The sequence below is a fragment of the Triturus cristatus genome, chromosome 10 (genome assembly GCF_964204655.1).
Source record: "Triturus cristatus chromosome 10, aTriCri1.1, whole genome shotgun sequence".
Lineage (NCBI taxonomy): Eukaryota > Metazoa > Chordata > Amphibia > Caudata > Salamandridae > Triturus > Triturus cristatus.
In genome coordinates this window covers 1,241,147,918-1,241,171,415 of record NC_140593.1, presented here as the reverse complement: position 1 = coordinate 1,241,171,415, position 23,498 = coordinate 1,241,147,918, and the positions used below count along the sequence as shown (strand labels likewise).

At 51.3% G+C, this 23,498-nt stretch overlaps 1 protein-coding gene across 5 annotated transcripts in view; it reads left to right on the top strand.

The window, feature by feature from the left end:
- The window catches only part of CACNA1F (calcium voltage-gated channel subunit alpha1 F), a 562,890-nt gene that overhangs the window by 332,378 nt on the left and 207,014 nt on the right, over positions 1-23,498 (top strand). For all 5 annotated transcript variants that reach the window (XM_085629889.1, XM_085629888.1, XM_085629886.1 and 2 more), the window contains 3 exons: positions 5,064-5,116; positions 13,625-13,771; positions 19,905-20,106. In XM_085629889.1, coding sequence (XP_085486015.1) covers positions 5,064-5,116; positions 13,625-13,771; positions 19,905-20,106 — 402 coding nt within the window. The remainder of the gene's footprint in view (positions 1-5,063; positions 5,117-13,624; positions 13,772-19,904; positions 20,107-23,498) is intronic.

Here is a 23,498-nt window from a genome sequence, read left to right as displayed (position 1 = left end):
CAAGACCCCATTTATGCCAAGCAAGTGAAAGCAGCATTGGAGTTATTTGTTAAGAGATGTTTATATCCAGATGCAAAGGCCATGAAAGCGAATTGGTCCTGCGTGGTCTATTGACGCTGTGAGTCCCAAAGATCTCCTCTGTGGCCCGCGAGATCCGATGGGCTTCGAGGGAGAGGGTCTTTGGGGGTTTAGTTATTCCTGTTGGCCCATCACGTGAAACTTGCCTTGTTCTGTGAACCCGCAGCATCTGTGACTATGCAGTACCTCAGGGCTCAGGTGTATGCAGTCCCTCAGGGCTCAGGTGTATGCAGTCCCTCAGGGCTCAGGTGTATGCAGTCCCTCAGGGCTCAGGTGTATGCAGTCCCTCAGGGCTCAGGTGTATGCAGTCCCTCAGGGCTCAGGTGTATGCAGTCCCTCAGGGCTCAGGTGTATGCAGTCCCTCGGGGCTCAGGTGTATGCAGTCCCTCGGGGCTCAGGTGTATGCAGTCCCTCAGGGCTCAGGTGTATGCAGTCCCTCAGGGCTCAGGTGTATGCAGTCCCTCAGGGCTCAGGTGTATGCAGTCCCTCAGGGCTCAGGTGTATGCAGTCCCTCAGGGCTCAGGTGTAATCAGTCCCTCAAGGCTCAGGTGTATGCAGTCCCTCGGGGCTCAGGTGTATGCAGTCCCTCGGGGCTCAGGTGTATGCAGTCCCTCGGAGCTCAAGTGTATGCAGTCCCTCGGGGCTCAGGTGTATGCAGTCCCTCAGGGCTCAGGTGTATGCAGTCCCTCAGGGCTCAGGTGTATGCAGTCCCTCAGGGCTCAGGTGTATGCAGTCCCTCAGGGCTCAGGTGTATGCAGTCCCTCGGGGCTCAGGTGTATGCAGTCCCTCGGGGCTCAGGTGTATGCAGTCCCTCGGGGCTCAGGTGTATGCAGTCCCTCGGGGCTCAGGTGTATGCAGTCCCTCAGGGCTCAGGTGTATGCAGTCCCTCAGGGCTCAGGTGTATGCAGTCCCTCAAGGCTCAGGTGTATGCAGTCCCTCAGGGCTCAGGTGTATGCAGTCCCTCAGGGCTCAGGTGTATGCAGTCCCTCAGGGCTCAGGTGTATGCAGTCCCTCAGGGCTCAGGTGTATGCAGTCCCTCAAGGCTCAGGTGTATGCAGTCCCTCAGGGCTCAGGTGTATGCAGTCCCTCAGGGCTCAGGTGTATGCAGTCCCTCAAGGCTCAGGTGTATGCAGTCCCTCAGGGCTCAGGTGTATGCAGTCCCTCAGAGCTCAGGTGTATGCAGTCCCTCAGGGCTCAGGTGTATGCAGTCCCTCAGGGCTCAGGTGTATGCAGTCCCTCAAGGCTCAGGTGTATGCAGTCCCTCAGGGCTCAGGTGTATGCAGTCCCTCAGGGCTCAGGTGTATGCAGTCCCTCAGGGCTCAGGTGTATGCAGTCCCTCAGGGCTCAGGTGTATGCAGTCCCTCAGGGCTCAGGTGTATGCAGTCCCTCAGGGCTCAGGTGTATGCAGTCCCTCAGGGCTCAGGTGTATGCAGTCCCTCAGGGCTCAGGTGTATGCAGTCCCTCAGGGCTCAGGTGTATGCAGTCCCTCAAGGCTCAGGTGTATGCAGTCCCTCAGGGCTCAGGTGTATGCAGTCCCTCAGGGCTCAGGTGTATGCAGTCCCTCAAGGCTCAGGTGTATGCAGTCCCTCAGGGCTCAGGTGTATGCAGTCCCTCAGGGCTCAGGTGTATGCAGTCCCTCAGGGCTCAGGTGTATGCAGTCCCTCAGGGCTCAGGTGTATGCAGTCCCTCAGGGCTCAGGTGTATGCAGTCCCTCAAGGCTCGGGTGTATGCAGTCCCTCAGGGCTCAGGTGTATGCAGTCCCTCAGGGCTCAGGTGTATGCAGTCCCTCAGGGTTCAGGTGTATGCAGTCCCTCAGGGCTCAGGTGTATGCAGTCCCTCAAGGCTCAGGTGTATGCAGTCCCTCAGGGCTCAGGTGTATGCAGTCCCTCAGGGCTCAGGTGTATGCAGTCCCTCAAGGCTCAGGTGTATGCAGTCCCTCAGGGCTCAGGTGTATGCAGTCCCTCAGGGCTCAGGTGTATGCAGTCCCTCAGGGCTCAGGTGTATGCAGTCCCTCAAGGCTCAGGTGTATGCAGTCCCTCAGGGCTCAGGTGTATGCAGTCCCTCAGGGCTCAGGTGTATGCAGTCCCTCAGGGCTCAGGTGTATGCAGTCCCTCAGGGCTCAGGTGTATGCAGTCCCTCAAGGCTCAGGTGTATGCAGTCCCTCAGGGCTCAGGTGTATGCAGTCCCTCAGGGCTCAGGTGTATGCAGTCCCTCAAGGCTCAGGTGTATGCAGTCCCTCAGGGCTCAGGTGTATGCAGTCCCTCAGGGCTCAGGTGTATGCAGTCCCTCAGGGCTCAGGTGTATGCAGTCCCTCAGGGCTCAGGTGTATGCAGTCCCTCAGGGCTCAGGTGTATGCAGTCCCTCAAGGCTCAGGTGTATGCAGTCCCTCAGGGCTCAGGTGTATGCAGTCCCTCAGGGCTCAGGTGTATGCAGTCCCTCAGGGCTCAGGTGTATGCAGTCCCTCAAGGCTCAGGTGTATGCAGTCCCTCAGGGCTCAGGTGTATGCAGTCCCTCAGGGCTCAGGTGTATGCAGTCCCTCAAGGCTCAGGTGTATGCAGTCCCTCAGGGCTCAGGTGTATGCAGTCCCTCAGGGCTCAGGTGTATGCAGTCCCTCAGGGCTCAGGTGTATGCAGTCCCTCAAGGCTCAGGTGTATGCAGTCCCTCAGGGCTCAGGTGTATGCAGTCCCTCAGGGCTCAGGTGTATGCAGTCCCTCAAGGCTCAGGTCTGTCCGCTCCACTGTTCAATGTCTACATGGCGACCCACCACCCAGCATCGGGATACGTGCTGCGACTTCCAAATCTGCCTTAAATTACAGAAGCATGACAGAGGCCGCCAACAGCTCATGCATTGCCTTGTGCCTATCGATCTGGAAGTGCCTCACCCTTTCAGAGTTATTGCCACTTGGCACTGTGACTTGCTTCTTCCTCCCATCCGGCTGGCCACCTGACTTCCACCCCCATGCGCAGGTCCTGGGAGTCATCGTCAACGCTGATCGCTGAGTCTTGCCCCTACAGCTGTTTGTGTGGGGTTGTCATACTGCTCTTCCTGTAGCACAGGTTCAACCTATGCCATCAGTATGCTGACTCCAAACGACCTCTCCTCTGCCTGACCCACTAGGACGTCCATGGCCTGGCATAAGACTGACTTTAGTATGTCTCAACCACCGAGCCCTCCCTGGCCTGGCACCAGACGCCTCTCCCTTTCCTGACTTACTGCGAGAATTAGGGCGAGGATGTGGCCTAATGGTCAGAGCGGTCGACCTCGCAGCTGGGGACCCGGGTTCGAGTCTCGGAAGGGACACTCAACATCCTGTGATTCTGGGCAAATCACTTGAACTCCCCGCGCCTAACAAAAATGAAGGTGTCTGTCTGTAACGTAGCTGGTGCTCATGGAAAGCGCTCTGATACCTTTGGGGCGCGTTCACACTGTATAAAACTCCACAAACAAAAAACTGATCCCTCTATCTCCTGGCACCAGACTACTTCTCCTATTCCCAATCCATAGAGCTCTCCATGACCTAGCACCAGACGCCTCTTCTATAACTGGTCCACAGAGCCCTCCATGGCCTGGCACCAGATTACTTCTCCTATTCCAAATCCATAGAGCCCTCCATGGCCTGGCACCAGACGCCTCACCTATAACTGGTCCACAGAGCCCTCCATGGCCTGGCACCAGACGCCTCTCCTATAACTGGTCCACAGAGCCCTCCATGGCCTGGCACCAGACGCCTCTCCTATAACTGGTCCACAGAGCCCTCCATGGCCTGGCACCAGACGCCTCTCCTATAACTGGTCCACAGAGCCCTCCATGGCCTGGCACCAGATTACTTCTCCTATTCCCAATCCACAGAGCCCTCCATGGCCTGGCACCAGATTACTTCTCCTATTTCCAATCCACAGAGCCGTCCATGGCCTGGCACCAGACGCCTCTCCTATAACTGGTCCACAGAGCCCTCCATGGCCTGGCACCAGACGCCTCTCCTATAACTAGTCCACAGAGCTCTCCATGGCCTGGCTCCAGACGCCTCTCCTATAACTGGTCCACAGAGCCCTCCATGGCCTGGCACCAGACGCCTCTCCTATAACTGGTCCACAGAGCCCTCCATGGCCTGGCACCAGACGCCTCTCCTATAACTGGTCCACAGAGCCCTCCATGGCCTGGCACCAGACGCCTCTCCTATTCCCAATCCACAGAGCCCTCCATGGCCTGGCACCAGATTACTTCTCCTCCTGGCACCAGACTGCCTCTCCTGTAACTGGCCCACGGAACCCTCCATGGCCTGGCACCAGACTGCCTCTCCTGTAACTGGCCCACGGAACCCTCCTTAGGATGGCACCTGAGGCCCTCCCATGCCCAACTCACCAAGACCTCTGTGGCCTGGCACTGGACTGCCTCGCCTTTTATTCATCCACAAAGAACTCCTCGGGCTGGCACCGCACCACCTCTTGAGACTAGGGTCTTCCTACCTTGCCCGATGCCTCATTGCGACATCCCTGGGCTCCCTGTTCATCTGCAGATCAAGGCTCCATATCCTGGGACTCATCTCGCGTGAGCCTGACCATGGGAGATTCAGAAAAGCTTAGAACGTGCTCGAGGTCCGAGCTCGCCTCAAGCCCTCAGTGGCCCCAGCTCGCTGGCAGATTCTAATGTCTGCTGGTTCCGCTGTGTTGCTGAGGCTCGTCCCCCTCATCTCCCTCACTCCAGTGTTAGGGTTCTGCCGCAGAGCATTCCAACCCTTTGCATAAATAAGTCAGATGAGGCGTGAAGTGACCAGAAAAGGCAAGGGAAAGACAAGAGAGAATGAGCGAAAGGCAGAGTTAAGGCACTGGGAATAAGAGGAGGAAGGACAAGAGACATTCATAAGCAGCAAGAAACATTTCATGAAATTAGGGATAAGGAGGCCCTTTCACCAGGGAGGAGACGCTGCTCTGTGCTCCACCAGCACCGAGGTCACAAAGACCAATGCCTCCTCTTTATTTTTCAGGGCAAATTCTTCAGTTGTACCGATGAGGCGAAACACATGCCAGAGGAGTGCAAGTGGGTACCCAGGACGCTGCAGCGCGCCTGCTGTTCTAATCGACAGGCGAGGCCTCCACAACCTCCCCGCCCCAGGCCGCCCTCCTCTCTCTCATGCTCGCTGACTTGTATTTCTCTATTCCTTGTCCTGTTTCCAGTTCGATCCTGCTCACACTGACTCCTGTGTCTGTGGCTTCACCCCCTCCCCCTGATGAACCACCCCCATGACACCAGATTCTATGTATTTAATCTTTGTCGGAGCCCCTCATCTCTCTGGTTTTAGTTGACTTTAAAATACCATTTCCATGAATTTGTGCAGAAGTAGTTGACTTCCAAAATGGGCATTTCACATAAAGACACCTTTTCCTGCCTTAAATCTTTCATAGGTTCGTTCACAGTCTTGATTTTTCAGTCATCAGGCCGGGTACCTGTGATAGTCAGGGCTAGCATAGCATTGCCCAATTACAATCAATAACATAGGAACAAAGCCACAGGTTACATATACCAGACCACCTCGTTGTGTGACCCGAACTTCAGCCAATCAGGACTCGGGAAGCGCAGCTTTTACTCTGGCAAAGGCTTCCAGTTGCCAGATGTTCTACTTAGAGGCAGTGAGACAAGGTAAGATTGACCCCCATGGAAGGGGCAGGAGTGGGGGTCACACATGAATCCATGAAAGACGCCAGGGCCGCAGAACGAATGGAACCGGGAAGTAACCGATTCCTTCTCCAGCACTGGGCCTTTCAGAGAGTCCAGGTTCCCATCATCAGGCTGGGAGCCCCTGGTAGTCAGCGCTGACACAGCATACTGTATACAAGCAATGGATTTACCGTGACACAGCCATCACCCACCGCATGTTATCACATGAACTCTGGACAATCATGTCTCCTGCTGTCAGACTTTCAAAGTTTGCCATAAAGAATGCTTTGTAGCCCCATGAAAGGGGGGGGGGGGGGGGTAGGTCACGTGAATCTATGAAAGATGGCAAGGCTGAAGAACTGTGTTTACAGTAAAGAACCTTTTTCTTCTCGTTCTTGGATCTTTCATAAATGAACATGAATAACAACTGCAGGCCGCATTGCAACGAATGTAAGAGTAAAAGACACAGAGAGGCCCACCTTAGTGGAACATCTGGCGCAGCACAGCCCGGCCAGTCCAGTCCAATGCTTGGCCGCAGTGCGGTGGAGGTCCAGGTGGCTGCTTTGGAAATGTCTTTTCGAGGCTGTCCATGAACAGTGCAGCTGTGGCAATCATGGCTGTATCCGACTGCATACGTGTTCTGTGCCGTATACGCAGTCTGGTCTTGACTTGGCCGAAGGCAATGCCTCCCGTGACCAGCAGATGTTCGGCTTTGCTAGAATACCGGCCTTGATAGAGCTGTAAAGGGAACCAGAAGCCGATCTGACTTGTGAAAGTCTGGTGTCTTTTTAAACATGAATTTCAGGCCTTGCTTAGTGTCCGAAGAGAGCAGAGACCACCGCGCACTGAGCTTCCACAGCTGCTAAACCATGAACTCAACAATCACTCTCCCTCCACACGGTCGCCCCTCAGAGTCCCATGGATGGAGCAGCGCACCCTACATATACACTCACTGCAGAATTCCGCCTCTGGAGTGTGATGGAAATGCTTGAAATGCTATGGAGAGGTACTTCACTCAACTAAGAGTTGTACAAGCTCATACTCCTGGCAGTCTGTGAGCTGTGCAAATGCCTACATAAGGTTTTTAGATTATACATAGACATCTTTCCATGACCTGCTCTGGCGCTTCCTCCACACAGGGAGCACTGAACAGAGGTCAAAAGCCGCTCCTGGGGATGTGCGTGGACATTGTCGAGCCAAGATGGTGCCTGTGGTGAGCTCTGTCCGGGTTCATCCCTCACCTGCACTTTCTCGTCATCGTGAACCCAGACGGACTTTGGAAGGTGAGCGCCCCGCAAAAGTAAAATGGCGAGCCAGAGTATCCAAAAACTGATAATCGGCGCTTCCCGTTGAGAGTAGAGAAGTGCTCGAGAGCCTAGAGAGGGCGCCGAGCTGTAGTCGCCATGTTGTGGCCTGCAGGCTCACACTGAGGTGTCAAAGCGAGGTTGCTCTCGATTGAAGAACAACCCCAGTGGCAGCACAGAGGTGAGAGCGGAGGGGGTTATGCCTCCACTCATGCAGGAACGAGGTAGCGCTCACTGCTCAGTTGCTGGGGTCTATGCTGCTTGTCCTATGAGGTCTTCCTTTCACACTGGAGAATTGAAAAACCTAGAAAAAACGAATAGACTCCGTCCTATTATGTAATAGTTTCCTCACATGCTGAAGTCACTGTAATGACTACAACTGTTAAACAAGCATTGGCATAGCCAATAGGTCTCACCTTTGGGACCTTATAAGTGTTTAGCCATGCAACAGTTGCATAACTAAACACTTATAAGGTCCCAAAAGCGAGACCTATTGGCTATGCCAATGCTTGTTTTAACTGCTGCAATCTATTGAAGCCTCACGGAGAACATCAAAGCGGACGTGCAGCCACGAAAGTGATCGCGATCAAACATCAAAGCAGCCGCGCAGCCGCGAAGGAGAAAGCAATCGCGGTAAAGCACGACGCACGCGCCCGCGCACATGCACTGTAGCTCTAGGCTGGCCTTGTAGCACTTTTGGAGCCCTCACAAAATGTCTTGCCAGATCAGCGCATGCACTGGGTCAGGCGAGACCTAAAAAGGCAGGTGGTCTCTCCACTGAAGATGCAGATTCTTATAAAGTACCTGACCGGCAAATCTCGAAAGCGGGGTGACTCCTGCATTGTCCAACGGTGATCTCAGCTCTGCCATTAAATGCCAAAGACAAAGGCAACAGGACTTCAAAAGGGCTTAAAGTAAAGGTGGGTGGGCGTGCAAAGAGGTCTGCAAGATTTAAATAGGACCCCAGCAAACAAGTCTTAATACCCGAAATGGTGGCAAAAATGGGTGAAAAGCCCAACATTTTAACCAAGGAGGACTTGAAGACATATCTCTCAAAACTTCACCAAAAGATCTCTGAAACGGAGACTGGGGTGATGGACCTCAACAAGACATCCGGGTTATCAGAGAAAGGGTCTCGACTAACGCAGATGTCATAGTTGATATCAGTCTGGATATGATGACCTCGAAATCAGCCCTCGTTGGCTTGGAAGAAGAGCCGAAAAAGTTGAAAGAGAAATGTGCTGACCTGGAAGACAGGGCACGCTAGGACAATATCGGGATCAGTAACGCAAGAGAGGCAGAAGAAGGCTCAGGCATCAAAGTTCTGTGTAGACCTGTTGAGAGCAATCCAATGTGAGGACCAGAATTTTGTAATTCAGATTGTGTAAGCACATAGAGCAGGAGCTCAAAGAGAAGGCCCGCAATTTCTGCTAAAGATACGTTGGTGAAACCGGTGTCTTCATAGTGGATGGACAATGTCATCAGAGAGGCGAGGAAATCAAAAATCCTCAAAGTGTGGTATCCCTTAGTGAACCCTAGAACTCGGCTGGAGACAGATCCGTTAAAGGTGGACCTTCCCAGTGGTGCTATGGTTCTAATCAGACTCTAAAGCCTACATGATTCACACTGTGGAAGAAGAGATAGAATCCCCATGATTGACGGATTCCTCCCAGTCGATAGAATCCCAGGTGATGCAAGAAGCAACATTGAAGCCAAAAGACAAGCGGAAGAGACCCCGTCCACCAAGGAATTCCACAAAGACAGCAAGACTGTAAAGTTATATATTGAGTCACCGTCACAAAGCTAAGTCGTTCACTGAAATTGCAAGAGCCAACCACCTGAGGTGGCGGTAAGCAAGGGGGCTTGGGGGAGGAGCCCCGGGGGGTGGATCCAGAGAGCATTTTTGACTATGATACATTTCACATATGTGCCAAGGATGCATAGATTCTGTTTCAAGACTGGTTGTTTTCAAATGAGATATGTGAAGTTTTTCTTTTCCAGTTGAGGGGGTTTGCAGGAGGGAAGGTGCTCACCCATGGAGCTTGTGGGTTGCAACGGGGGAACAACCAGGCACATTTTACATCGATCAACCAAGAGTTGGAACTGGAGCAGACAGGCAGCTCCTTGTTGCAACACAGCTATGGTGAAGATACCCTGGAATGTAAAATGTTTGAATCTCCTGTTAAAAGACATACAATCTGGGGACAATAAAATGTGAACTTCCTGACAGAATCTGCCTACAGGAAACTCATGCCCTTAACAGGAATGGCCCCAGGATGTGGAACAAGCGCTATCCAGTGAAAACTGTGCCAAAGTCGAGGCAAGGAGGACTGGTGCTGGGGTGTGGTTACCTAAATACAATGACTTTACAGCGACAAAGCTTTGTTTGCATCCAGGGTCGGTGTGGCCCAAGGGACTTTCCTTTTATTTGATTAATCCCTTCGGTGGAGGACCCCCAAACACGATCAAACATTGGCCTCCCAGGAGTGAACCATGACTGGTCTGGTTTCACTAGGTAGGTCATGTAGGAGCCTAGCCTCTTCACCAAAATGTTAGTAAAAATCTTAACATCCGTGTGCACCAGTGGTATCGGTCTATTGAAAGCACATGCATCCATGGGATGGCCAAGTCTGTGCATCAGGGTGATGTTTCCTTCTGTCATCGAGGGTGGACGCTGTTCTTCATTGCTCACATGAGTTGAATAGCTTTCGGGTTGTGCAGCAATTACATACTGGAAGCATTTATGAAATGTTTGATCCTGTTTGGGGGGTCCTCCACCGAAGGAATGAATAGAATAAAAGGAAAGTCCCTTGGGCCATACGGACACTGCGCGCAAACAAAGCCTTCAGCATTGTCAGTCGGTTCTTTGAGTCGGATGCGTGATGTCATAGGTTTGTGACTGCACATGAAGGCCTTCACAGAAGCCATACATCCCGGACTACTCAAGTTATAAGTAATGGCTTTGAGACAGAAATGTTTCACCTTGCTAAGGGAACAAGAAAGAGACCCCCCACTTTGTCCATTGATGTTTGCTTTGGTGGTGGCCAAGATTAGGAACAGTGATGAAATAAAAGGCAAGCCTCTTGGAGGGACCAACTTAAAACCCTCCTCTTCACAGGTGACATACTGCTCACACAAACAGATCAAGAGTCATTCATCAGAGCTGCGCTGTATATCATACAAGAGTGCAGTGAAACCGCTGATTTCACGGTGAACCTGATGGACCTGAGAAGCTAAGGGTGGGCCGAAGTCAAAAACTGATGGAACGAGTGGCCAAAACCCCTGATCTCCAATGAGCAAAAGAGGAGATTAAATATCTTGGAATTTACTTTACTCCAACCTTTGAGAAGTTGTGTGCTGCCAACTCTTCCAGACTCCAGTCTACCATCAAGGCAGACTTACGTCGTTGGCATCCTTTCTTCAGGTTTTGGCTAGGCAGGATACCCGACTTGCGTCGTTGGCGCCCTCTTTTCAGTTTATGGTTAGGGAAACTGAATGGGCTTCCCAGACTATTGTATTTATTACAGGTACTCCCTTCTTTGGTACCTAAAAAAGGCATGGCTGATCTCCAAGGGAGAATAAACGCCTTTTATAGCAACTGGTCTAAGTTGCCTTGTTCAGCTGCAAGGAACTCGGTGGGACTAGCACTACATGATGGCATGCAGGATCACCAAGCAGCCCAGCTTCAAATCCTCTCTGAATGGACTCTCAGGGGGCCTGAGAAGCGTTGGCTACATATGGAGGCAGTTCTTATCGGCCGAGATACGTGGGATGTAGCATGGCTCCATAGAACAGATACGCCACAGGTGGGATACGTCTTTGTACCATCTCACATAGAATAGAGACCTGGGATAAAGGTACAAGGCCCAAGACATGGCCTCCTGTTTAAATGAGGGGTCACCAGCTTTGGCTTTTCCTAGATCACTCTGTTCCTTGAGACCTGGAAATACCTTTCAGAGAAGAAGCGAGAGACCGATATTATGTTGACATCATGGTTTAAAAAGTGAAGTAAGCGGCGTTGAACTCTGAACTGCTCATTGCTGTTGTCTCTTCCTATTCTGACCCTTCACAGCTCTGTGGGTTGGCGGGTTCCACTGAACAAAATACATTGTGTACTTTATAAGGTGAAATAGATGAAGGTGGCGTCTTACTTCTGTTTAAGATAGAATACACTTCCTTGTGAAAACAACTGCTCCTTTCATTGAAGATGGAAGCAGTTTTGGTGCGGTTCAGTGAAGAGTTGTGCGCACACTCCTCAGACCTGGAATTCTTGACCAGGTTTCATGATGTCGCGACACCAGCCTGAGACAAATGTCCACTACCAAGACGAGGAGAGCCTTTAACAGCCTCTTTCTAAAGACAGTTCAGGACATGCGTGAGTCTCTTGCATCCAATCTGGTTTTACTTTTGGGAACCGTGTAGAGTGACGGATGTTAAATCACTAGGACGGAACGGAACGGAGGTTGATGCCCTGGTGATGCTTCTCATAATTCAGACATTAAAGGCGACGTGTGCCACGCCTATGAACGAGCTGGGTTCAAAGTGACTTCAGAGCTTCATAGTATCCCATCATTAAAAAAATACAATTTAGAGCCGGAAATGTTGCAAACTTTCCTTCCTACATTTCCCTAATACTCTTAGACATACATTGTAAGAGTGCAATTCCAACAGATTTGAGAGAATGACTGATGCCGAGGCAGCCATCTTATGGACCACCAGCCTCATCATGGGGCGGAAGCCATGTTGAGGGCCTTATTTTAAGATGTTCTGATGGGTATAGGCGACGAGATGATGTCTCTCCATATTTTGTTTCTGTTGGTTCATTCAAAACCATTGAACCTGAATTGCTACTGAAACTCCTAAAAGAAGAGGGCGTGCTCTCATAACCAGTGCGCAGGTGGGTTTAGTTGTTGCTGGGAGAAAGAACGGACAGCTTGGAGCTGAGGCCAATGCAATTGCGCCTACAAAGGCGGAGATGGGATTCTATGGGGGTCTCCGCTGTCCCACTGTCGTTCAGCCTTGTTCATTAGACCTTTCTTTGGACAGATTCACTCTAATCTCAGCCTCACACCGAGGATGCGCAGGGGTTCTACGAGCAAGTGGCACACATGAAGATTTCTAGACACTGAGGAGCTGAATGGAAGAAGTGGCCGCACTCATGAGCTAGGGTGGACTTAAACCAAACATGGCAAAGGCAGAGGTTATGATCCTCTGCAGATGCTTCGGACACAGGATTCTGTTCCTCCGTTGAGGGTCTTGCAGTCCCTCCTGATATTGTGTGCCCAGTATGGGATCTGGGAGCAGTGTGGGGCTCTGGTGTGATGTTCAGTTGTAGGCAAGAGCCATCATCAAGGCAGCAGGAGATGTAATTAAATCCAAATTGAGCCACACCAACTTACCCTACAGAGATCTCCAGCAGTTTCAAACCACCTTACTAATGGAGCTCCAGGTTTATTTATTTATTTATGAACCTGACTCCAGTGAAGTTGGCTCAAAAAATCAAATACGTTTGTGACGCTCACCTTATAAATAAAATAAAGCTAGGACACTTGACTGGAGGAGGAGGGTGAGGAGAGAATCCCGCCTTCCCCATGACTCTGGCAAAAATCTACCAATTCACATCATGGTAGTCCTGCCACACAATCATCACCCTCCCCTGCGTACGCAGCGCCAGGAAGAGGCACAGAAATCTGGCCCTGGAGTTTTCAAGCATAGGGGATGAAGAAGATGGATATGGTGCCAGCCCTCCTGTTGCAGGGTCCATAGTGTACAGTTATGAAACACTCCTTTCTAGGAAAGGCTTGCCCTGATGATGTCACCAGGCTCCGCCCACAGCTTCCATTGTTTTTTTCCAGCTGTCTGAGGGGGGCTACAGTGCCACAAGCCAATCAGAATGAAGATTGGAGGTCTGCATCTCACTGTTGTGCCAACAACTAAAGAAGCTAGAGAAACTTTTACAGAAGGGGCTGGCCATCTGTGCCATCCCTTTCTGGGATCTGTGGTGTTTGCAGCTCCAATTTATCACTCATAAGACATTTCCCTCTAAAACGTGCTGTGTAGTTTAATAGCTATAGGAAGTCCGTGAAACAAGGTCTAGGTATTTCTTTTTACAGCAGACCGCCGCCATCAGAAATAGTTGACCCTCCACTTTCACCCTAAGATCTAAGTACGGGGTGTTGGTTCCATTCTCTAGCCCCCTCCATGTCTGCCCACACTCCCTGGTTTCCTTGCACACCACTTTACTAGCCCTGCATCACTTAGTCTCTGCATCCTTCCCCCTCCTCTGGTCACACCTCTGTAGCCTGCTTATTCCATCGGCTTACTTCCTCTTCGTCTGTCCCCATCTTCCTGATTCTCCGATTACATCATCAAAGCTCCATCCGCTCTTCAACCCACCCAGACACTCAGTTTCCACGCTCTTTTCCTGCTTCGCAGTACACACCAGTAGTCTATGCTCTTTCGCTGTCTCTACCTTTTTAACTCCTCTGATTCCAAAGTTGTTACCCACTTCCTTTTATTCGCACATTATTGTTATTGCTTCTAACAATGTCTGTCTCCCTGATCCTGACTCTACCCTCTGTTGCAGGGGCACCTTCATTGTGTACAAAGATGGGGACGTGGGGCACCCCATGGTCCGTGAGCGCCTCTGGCACAACAGCGACTTCAACTTCGACAATGTTCTCTCTGGGATGATGGCCCTCTTCACGGTCTCCACCTTTGAGGGATGGCCAGCGTAAGTGTTTCCGGGGCAAGCCAGGAGGAGGCACCCCATTTGCAACAGCCAGTATTTCAGGGTAGATTGCTCTACTCCCTTGAGGAATGGGTTGGTGAATCAAAATGAAAAGAAATGCTAAGGGTGATAGTGGCTGTGCTTGGATGGATTGATGCCAAGAAACCAAAGTGGAACATTCCTGTGGGGTAAGAACAGAGTGGAGCTATAAGGGCATCAGGGGAGCAATTCAAACGGTATGTGTTGTAATATGTAGAGTACAATCGTGTGAAAGAAGCAGAGTGGGAATGACGGGGCGTAGAAGCAGGGATACATGCCCAATCCTGGTGAGACCGTTCACAGACCTCCCTGGGAATGACGGGGCGTAGAAGCAGTGATACATGCCCAATCCTGGTGAGTACCGTTCACAGATCTCCCTGGGAATGACGGGGTGTAGAAGCAGTGATACATGGCCAATCCTGGTGAGTACCGTTCACAGATCTCCCTGGGAATGACGGGGTGTAGAAGCAGGGATACATGCCCAATCCTGGTGAGACCGTTCACAGACCTCCCTGGGAATGACGGGGTGTAGAAGCAGTGATACATGCCCAATCCTGGTGAGTACCGTTCACATATCTCCCTGGGAATGACGGGGTGTAGAAGCAGTGATACATGGCCAATCCTGGTGAGTACCGTTCACAGACCTCCCTGGGAATGACGGGGTGTAGAAGCAGGGATACATGGCCAATCCTGGTGAGTACCGTTCACAGATCTCCCTGGGAATGACGGGGTGTAGAAGCAGTGATACATGGCCAATCCTGGTGAGTACCGTTCACAGATCTCCCTGGGAATGACGGGGTGTAGAAGCAGTGATACATGGCCAATCCTGGTGAGACCGTTCACAGACCTCCCTGGGAATGACGGGGTGTAGAAGCAGTGATACATGCCCAATCCTGGTGAGTACCGTTCACAGATCTCCCTGGGAATGACGGGGTGTAGAAGCAGTGATACATGGCCAATCCTGGTGAGACCGTTCACAGACCTCCCTGGGAATGACGGGGTGTAGAAGCAGTGATACATGGCCAATCCCGGTGAGACCGTTCACAGATCTCCCTGGGAATGACGGGGTGTAGAAGCAGTGATACATGCCCAATCCCGGTGAGACCGTTCACAGACCTCCCTGGGAATGACGGGGTGTAGAAGCAGGGATACATGGCCAATCCTGGTGAGTACCGTTCACAGATCTCCCTGGGAATGACGGGGTGTAGAAACAGTGATACATGCCCAATCCTGGTGAGTACAGTTCACAGATCTCCCTGGGAATGACGGGGTGTAGAAGCAGGGATACATGGCCAATCCTGGTGAGTACCGTTCACAGATCTCCCTGGGAATGACGGGGTGTAGAAGCAGTGATACATGCCCAATCCTGGTGAGTACCGTTCACAGATCTCCCTGGGAATGACGGGGTGTAGAAGCAGGGATACATGGCCAATCCTGGTGAGTACCGTTCACAGATCTCCCTGGGAATGACGGGGTGTAGAAGCAGTGATACATGCCCAATCCTGGTGAGTACCGTTCACAGATCTCCCTGGGAATGACGGGGTGTAGAAGCAGGGATACATGGCCAATCCTGGTGAGTACCGTTCACAGATCTCCCTGGGAATGACGGGGTGTAGAAGCAGTGATACATGCCCAATCCTGGTGAGTACCGTTCACAGATCTCCCTGGGAATGACCGGGTGTAGAAGCAGGGATACATGGCCAATCCTGGTGAGTACCGTTCACAGATCTCCCTGGGAATGACGGGGTGTAGAAGCAGTGATACATGCCCAATCCTGGTGAGTACCGTTCACAGATCTCCCTGGGAATGACGGGGTGTAGAAGCAGTGATACATGGCCAATCCTGGTGAGACCGTTCACAGATCTCCCTGGGAATGACGGGGTGTAGAAGCAGTGATACATGGCCAATCCTGGTGAGTACCGTTCACAGATCTCCCTGGGAATGAAGGGGTGTAGAAGCAGTGATACATGCCCAATCCTGGTGAGACCGTTCACAGACCTCCCTGGGAATGACGGGGTGTAGAAGCAGTGATACATGGCCAATCCCGGTGAGACCGTTCACAGATCTCCCTGGGAATGACGGGGTGTAGAAGCAGTGATACATGCCCAATCCTGGTGAGACCGTTCACAGACCTCCCTGGGAATGACAGGGTGTAGAAGCAGGGATACATGGCCAATCCTGGTGAGTACCGTTCACAGATCTCCCTGGGTATGACGGGGTGTAGAAGCAGTGATACATGCCCAATCCTGGTGAGTACAGTTCACAGATCTCCCTGGGAATGACGGGGTGTAGAAGCAGGGATACATGGCCAATCCTGGTGAGTACCGTTCACAGATCTCCCTGGGAATGACGGGGTGTAGAAGCAGTGATACATGCCCAATCCTGGTGAGTACCGTTCACAGATCTCCCTGGGAATGACGGGGTGTAGAAGCAGGGATACATGGCCAATCCTGGTGAGTACCGTTCAAAGATCTCCCTGGGAATGACTGGGTGTAGAAGCAGTGATACATGCCCAATCCTGGTGAGTACCGTTCACAGATCTCCCTGGGAATGACGGGGTGTAGAAGCAGGGATACATGGCCAATCCTGGTGAGTACCGTTCACAGATCTCCCTGGGAATGACGGGGTGTAGAAGCAGTGATACATGCCCAATCCTGGTGAGTACCGTTCACAGATCTCCCTGGGAATGAAGGGGTGTAGAAGCAGTGATACATGCCCAATCCTGGTGAGACCGTTCACAGACCTCCCTGGGAATGACGGGGTGTAGAAGCAGTGATACATGGCCAATCCCGGTGAGACCGTTCACAGATCTCCCTGGGAATGACGGGGTGTAGAAGCAGTGATACATGTCCAATCCTGGTGAGACCGTTCACAGACCTCCCTGGGAATGACAGGGTGTAGAAGCAGGGATACATGGCCAATCCTGGTGAGTACCGTTCACAGATCTCCCTGGGTATGACGGGGTGTAGAAGCAGTGATACATGCCCAATCCTGGTGAGTACAGTTCACAGATCTCCCTGGGAATGACGGGGTGTAGAAGCAGGGATACATGGCCAATCCTGGTGAGTACCGTTCACAGATCTCCCTGGGAATGACGGGGTGTAGAAGCAGTGATACATGCCCAATCCTGGTGAGTACCGTTCACAGATCTCCCTGGGAATGACGGGGTGTAGAAGCAGGGATACATGGCCAATCCTGGTGAGTACCGTTCAAAGATCTCCCTGGGAATGACTGGGTGTAGAAGCAGTGATACATGCCCAATCCTGGTGAGTACCGTTCACAGATCTCCCTGGGAATGACGGGGTGTAGAAGCAGGGATACATGGCCAATCCTGGTGAGTACCGTTCACAGATCTCCCTGGGAATGACGGGGTGTAGAAGCAGTGATACATGCCCAATCCTGGTGAGTACCGTTCACAGATCTCCCTGGGAATGACGGGGTGTAGAAGCAGGGATACATGGCCAATCCTGGTGAGTACCGTTCACAGATCTCCCTGGGAATGACGGGGTGTAGAAGCAGTGATACATGCCCAATCCTGGTGAGTACCGTTCACAGATCTCCCTGGGAATGACGGGGTGTAGAAGCAGGGATACATGGCCAATCCTGGTGAGTACCGTTCACAGATCTCCCTGGGAATGACGGGGTGTAGAAGCAGTGATACATGCCCAATCCTGGTGAGTACCGTTCACAGATCTCCCTGGGAATGACGGGGTGTAGAAGCAGGGATACATGGCCAATCCTGGTGAGTACCGTTCACAGATCTCCCTGGGAATGACGGGGTGTAGAAGCAGTGATACATGCCCAATCCTGGTGAGTACCGTTCACAGATCTCCCTGGGAATGACGGGGTGTAGAAGCAGTGATACATGGCCAATCCTGGTGAGACCGTTCACAGATCTCCCTGGGAATGACGGGGTGTAGAAGCAGTGATACATGGCCAATCCTGGTGAGTACCGTTCACAGATCTCCCTGGGAATGAAGGGGTGAGGGGTGTAGAAGCAGTGATACATGCCCAATCCTGGTGAGACCGTTCACAGACCTCCCTGGGAATGACGGGGTGTAGAAGCAGTGATACATGGCCAATCCCGGTGAGACCGTTCACAGATCTCCCTGGGAATGACGGGGTGTAGAAGCAGTGATACATGCCCAATCCTGGTGAGACCGTTCACAGACCTCCCTGGGAATGACGGGGTGTAGAAGCAGGGATACATGGCCAATCCTGGTGAGTACCGTTCACAGATCTCCCTGGGAATGACGGGGTGTAGAAGCAGTGATACATGCCCAATCCTGGTGAGTACAGTTCACAGATCTCCCTGGGAATGACGGGGTGTAGAAGCAGGGATACATGGCCAATCCTGGTGAGTACCGTTCACAGATCTCCCTGGGAATGACGGGGTGTAGAAGCAGTGATACATGCCCAATCCTGGTGAGTACCGTTCACAGATCTCCCTGGGAATGACGGGGTGTAGAAGCAGGGATACATGGCCAATCCTGGTGAGTACCGTTCACAGATCTCCCTGGGAATGACGGGGTGTAGAAGCAGGGATACATGGCCAATCCTGCTGAGTACCGTTCACAGATCTCCCTGGGAATGACGGGGTGTAGAAGCAGTGATACATGCCCAATCCTGGTGAGTACCGTTCACAGATCTCCCTGGGAATGACGGGGTGTAGAAGCAGTGATACATGGCCAATCCTGGTGAGACCGTTTACAGATCTCCCTGGAAATGACGGGGTGTAGAAGCAGTGATACATGGCCAATCCTGGTGAGTACCGTTCACAGATCTCCCTGGGAATGAAGGGGTGTAGAAGCAGTGATACATGCCCAATCCTGGTGAGACCGTTCACAGACCTCCCTGGGAATGACGGGGTGTAGAAGCAGTGATACATGGCCAATCCCGGTGAGACCGTTCACAGATCTCCCTGGGAATGACGGGGTGTAGAAGCAGTGATACATGCCCAATCCTGGTGAGACCGTTCACAGACCTCCCTGGGAATGACGGGGTGTAGAAGCAGGGATACATGGCCAATCCTGGTGAGTACCGTTCACAGATCTCCCTGGGAATGACGGGGTGTAGAAGCAGTGATACATGCCCAATCCTGGTGAGTACAGTTCACAGATCTCCCTGGGAATGACGGGGTGTAGAAGCAGTGATACATGGCCAATCCTGGTGAGTACCGTTCACAGATCTCCCTGGGAATGACGGGGTGTAGAAGCAGTGATACATGGCCAATCCTGGTGAGTACCGTTCACAGATCTCCCTGGGAATGAAGGGGTGTAGAAGCAGTGATACATGGCCAATCCTGGTGAGTACCGTTCACAGATCTCCCTGGGAATGACGGGGTGTAGAAGCAGTGATACATGGCCAATCCTGGTGAGTACAGTTCACAGATCTCCCTGGGAATGACGGGGTGTAGAAGCAGTGATACATGGCCAATCCCGGTGAGACCGTTCACAGATCTCCCTGGGAATGACGGGGTGTAGAAGCAGTGATACATGGCCAATCCTGGTGAGTACCGTTCACAGATCTCCCTGGGAATGACGGGGTGTAGAAGCAGTGATACATGGCCAATCCTGGTGAGTACCGTTCACAGATCTCCCTGGGAATGACGGGGCGTAGAAGCAGTGATACATGGCCAATCCTGGTGAGTACAGTTCACAGATCTCCCTGGGAATGATGGGGTGTAGAAGCAGTGATACATGGCCAATCCTGGTGAGTACCGTTCACAGATCTCCCTGGGAATAACTGGGTGTAGAAGCAGTGATACATGGCCAATCCTGGTGAGTACCGTTCACAGATCTCCCTGGGAATGACGGGGTGTAGAAGCAGTGATACATGCCCAATCCTGGTGAGTACCGTTCACAGATCTCCCTGGGAATGAAGGGGTGTAGAACCAGTGATACATGGCCAATCCCGGTGAGACCGTTCACAGATCTCCCTGGGAATGACGGGGTGTAGAAGCAGTGATACATGGCCAATCCTGGTGAGTACCGTTCACAGATCTCCCTGGGAATGACGGGGCGTAGAAGCAGTGATACATGCCCAATCCTGGTGAGTACCATTCATAGATCTCCCTGTCTTCTCTCTCTCAATCCAGATTGCTGTACAAGGCGATCGATGCCAACGGTGAGAATGTAGGCCCCATCTACAATTACCGTGTAGAGATCTCAATCTTCTTCATCGTTTACATCATCATCATTGCCTTCTTCATGATGAACATCTTTGTGGGCTTTGTTATCATCACCTTCCGGGCTCAAGGCGAGCAAGAGTACAAGAACTGCGAGCTCGACAAGAACCAGGTACCAACTTCACACCTTTTTTTGACATAACGTTTTATTGATTTTCGACAAGGTACAGTAGCAATTAATGAAAATTTAGCAATGTCATTCACAAAATCATATAGCGTTAGTATACGAAGAGAATAGTATTTCTATTTCAGGTGATTGATGGTTAATTTTGTCGCAGGTCTATAGAAGGCACATATCATTACCAAGATCACACCTTAACCAGGCATTGTTCAGGGCTCATCGGATTCCTCCCGGTCTGTAGCATCTGTAGCCTTGTTCCTACCAACTAATCTCTCAATATAAATACATTCAGACCCTATTTCACTTTAGAATAGAATAGAACATAATAGAATAGAATAGGATCAGATCGGATAGGAGAGGATAGGTTTGGATTGGGTAGGAGTGAATTGGATCGGATCGAATAGGATAGGATAGGATCCGATAGGATAGGATTGGGGAGGAAAGGAGAGGATAGGGTAAGATCACAGAGGAGAGAATAGGATAGGATTGGGTAGGGTAGGATCGGGTAGGATCGGATCGGGGAGGATAGGATAGAATCGAATAGGGTAGGGTAGGAAAGGAGAGGATAGGGTAGGGTAGGGGAAAAGATCGGATAGAATAGTGTGGAACCCCAGTCGTACAATTCCCTGCTCGATCTATATAGTATCCTTCCTGATCCTAAGTGTGTGCGGCCCCATCCGTACTACTCCCTGCCCCATCTGTATCATATCCTTCCTAATCCTAGGCATCTTCGGGCCCTATTTGTATCATGTTCTCTGTAATCTTCAGCGTGTGCCACCCCATCCATACAATGGCCCCCCACTTCTGGAGGGTGTTCTTCTCTTCAAGGAGATCCTCATCAATAATCATAAGCACTGAATCGTCCCGCGCACATGCAGGGTCCCAGGAACACTTTACATGATATATAAAAAAGTTTGCACATATGTACAACGGGGCAATACCTGTAGAAAGGCGTGACAGAATCATGTAAATAAGGTTGTTTGCAGCTTATTAAAGGCTACACAATTACATAAATTAATTTAATTTTCTTTTTAAAAAAGTATCCAGTTTAATTAGTCACCAATTACATTAAAATGACTATTAATTAATCAGGATTTGTAGAGTGCGGCTGCTTCACCAGCGAGGGTCTCGAGGCGCTGAGGAACATTTTCACAAACCTTTTTAAAAAGGAAAGGGAATGAAGGGCAATGTCAGCAGACCGGGTGCAATGTCAAAGCCGTGTCTGCGGGGACCTCACCTGTCCCTCCGTATCCCATCATGCCCCACAGCGGACAGTCAGGGCGCTTCATTGGGCCGGCTCCTGGTAAAAGGATCCTGGGGCACTGAGCGCTCCGTTTTAGCTTCGTTTATCATTGGAACTCTTTGTAAACCTGCTCTTTTGTGATTCCCTCAACGCTGCTTAAGAGTAGTGGTATGTTTGAATAATTTCCTGACAGAAAGCTCTTCTTCCTTCGGTTGGGAGGCCTTCGCTGTGTGTGGAGTGCACTTCTGGTGGGAAGCAGATGGCCCGATAAGACCCTCATAGGGTCTGTAGTGTCTGCTCACCCGAAGACCATTGTCCTGACAAGGGTGCTACGGCAGAATTTCGAGAACAACAATATCCATTGACAATAATAATTTATCAAAATTATTAATTACCAAAATTTAATGTTTATATACTTACAGTATAAAGTGCAAAAATATTGTTTCAAAAATATTGTAGAAGAGAATATTGCTCATAAAGGTACAAATATAGGGCCATATTATCAAGGAAGGGCGATAACATTACCGCCACTTTAGCAGCAGGAAACTGACGCTAAAGTGGCGGTAATGGGCTTGATAATATGCCCTTGTGAATTCCCATAGAAGCCCATGTTCACACCAGACTTGCCTGTCCCTCGTGTCCAGCAATTTTGATGCAGGGTCTTGGATATGCAGTCATGTGTCGTCGTCCTACAGCGACGAATATTTTGACTTTTTTAGGCCTCCCATATTGTTTGAAGTAACAGTCCGGTGGTTCTGTGGCTGAAGTAAATCACACTGGAGTAGAGGACATCCTTGTTTGGTTCTTCTCTTTATATCCCTATTCTATATATAGTAGGCACCTGGGCAACTAGCCTGCCACTTGCCTGTGGCCTCCAGTTCCCGCTTGTTTCAGACTGATCCTGTGACACCACAGCTGCCCGGGTTTTCCCACTGACTATTTTTCCCACCAACAGAAGCAATATCCACCCCAAGAACTACTTAATGCAGGCTGCAGCGCAACCGCACAGTGGAATCGTGCATCGGGCGCGGCGCTGGCCCCATGAAGGCACGCCAAAGGCAAGCCCATCTGCACCTGTCCATGTCTGACCCAATACCAGCGCCACGACCCCTGGCTCTCCCGCCCCCCAAAGATGCACCATCGCCCCCGGATGCCACAGAAAACACTGCCACTGTATCGACACATGCTCCACGGCTGGACCTTTCACCTTCACTCATTGCCACCTCACCTGCCACTGCGCACACACCAGCCACCAACCAGCCCCACCCCTAAAACACCACAGACACCACCTCAACAAAAAAGCCAACTTGCTTGCGCCCTTCTCAACACACGCTCACTTTGCAAGCATTCCACTGAATTAAGGGGCCTCATCGCCACCTATGCACCCAACATCGTCTTCCTCTCTGAGACCTGGCTCAAACCCACATCCGCCCCAGACATTGCCAAAGCGATCCCCAATGGACATAAAATCACTCACCAGAATTGCACCAACAAGCCAGGAGGGGGAACAGCCATCATCCACAAAGAGACCATACAGTGTTCCATCACCACCGACAATACCACCACCCCCATGGAACATCTCAACTTTAAGCTGCACACAGACAAGACATTCGTCAGAGGCTTCCTCGCATACTAACCCCCAGGCCCGCACTCCAGCTTCTGCAACACCATTGCAGACTTCATTGCACCCCTTGCCGTAGACTCCATGGACTACATCTTCCTCTGTGATCTAAATTTCCAACAACAAAAGCACCGCACACCTCTTCGACAGTATGAGCAGCTTCGGATTGACGCAGATCGTCCACTACCCCACACATACCGTAGGACACACGCTGGACCCAATTTTCACCTTCAGCAGCCACATCAAATTCAGCCATGTCACAGAACTGATATGGACCGATAACTCCATCATCCACTTCAGCATCTCCAGCTCCTCCCACACCAACACCCCCAAGATGACCAACACCCCCCACCGGAGGTAGAACGAAATCTTTGAGATCAGCTGAGCGAACGCCCTCAACACCTCCGCCACCAACCTCGAACAGGGAGTGAAAAATGCCAATGCCTGGATCACCTATTGCACTGACGGCATCGTCACCATCAAGAGCAGTACCCAGAGAAAATCCTCCAAAAAGGCCAG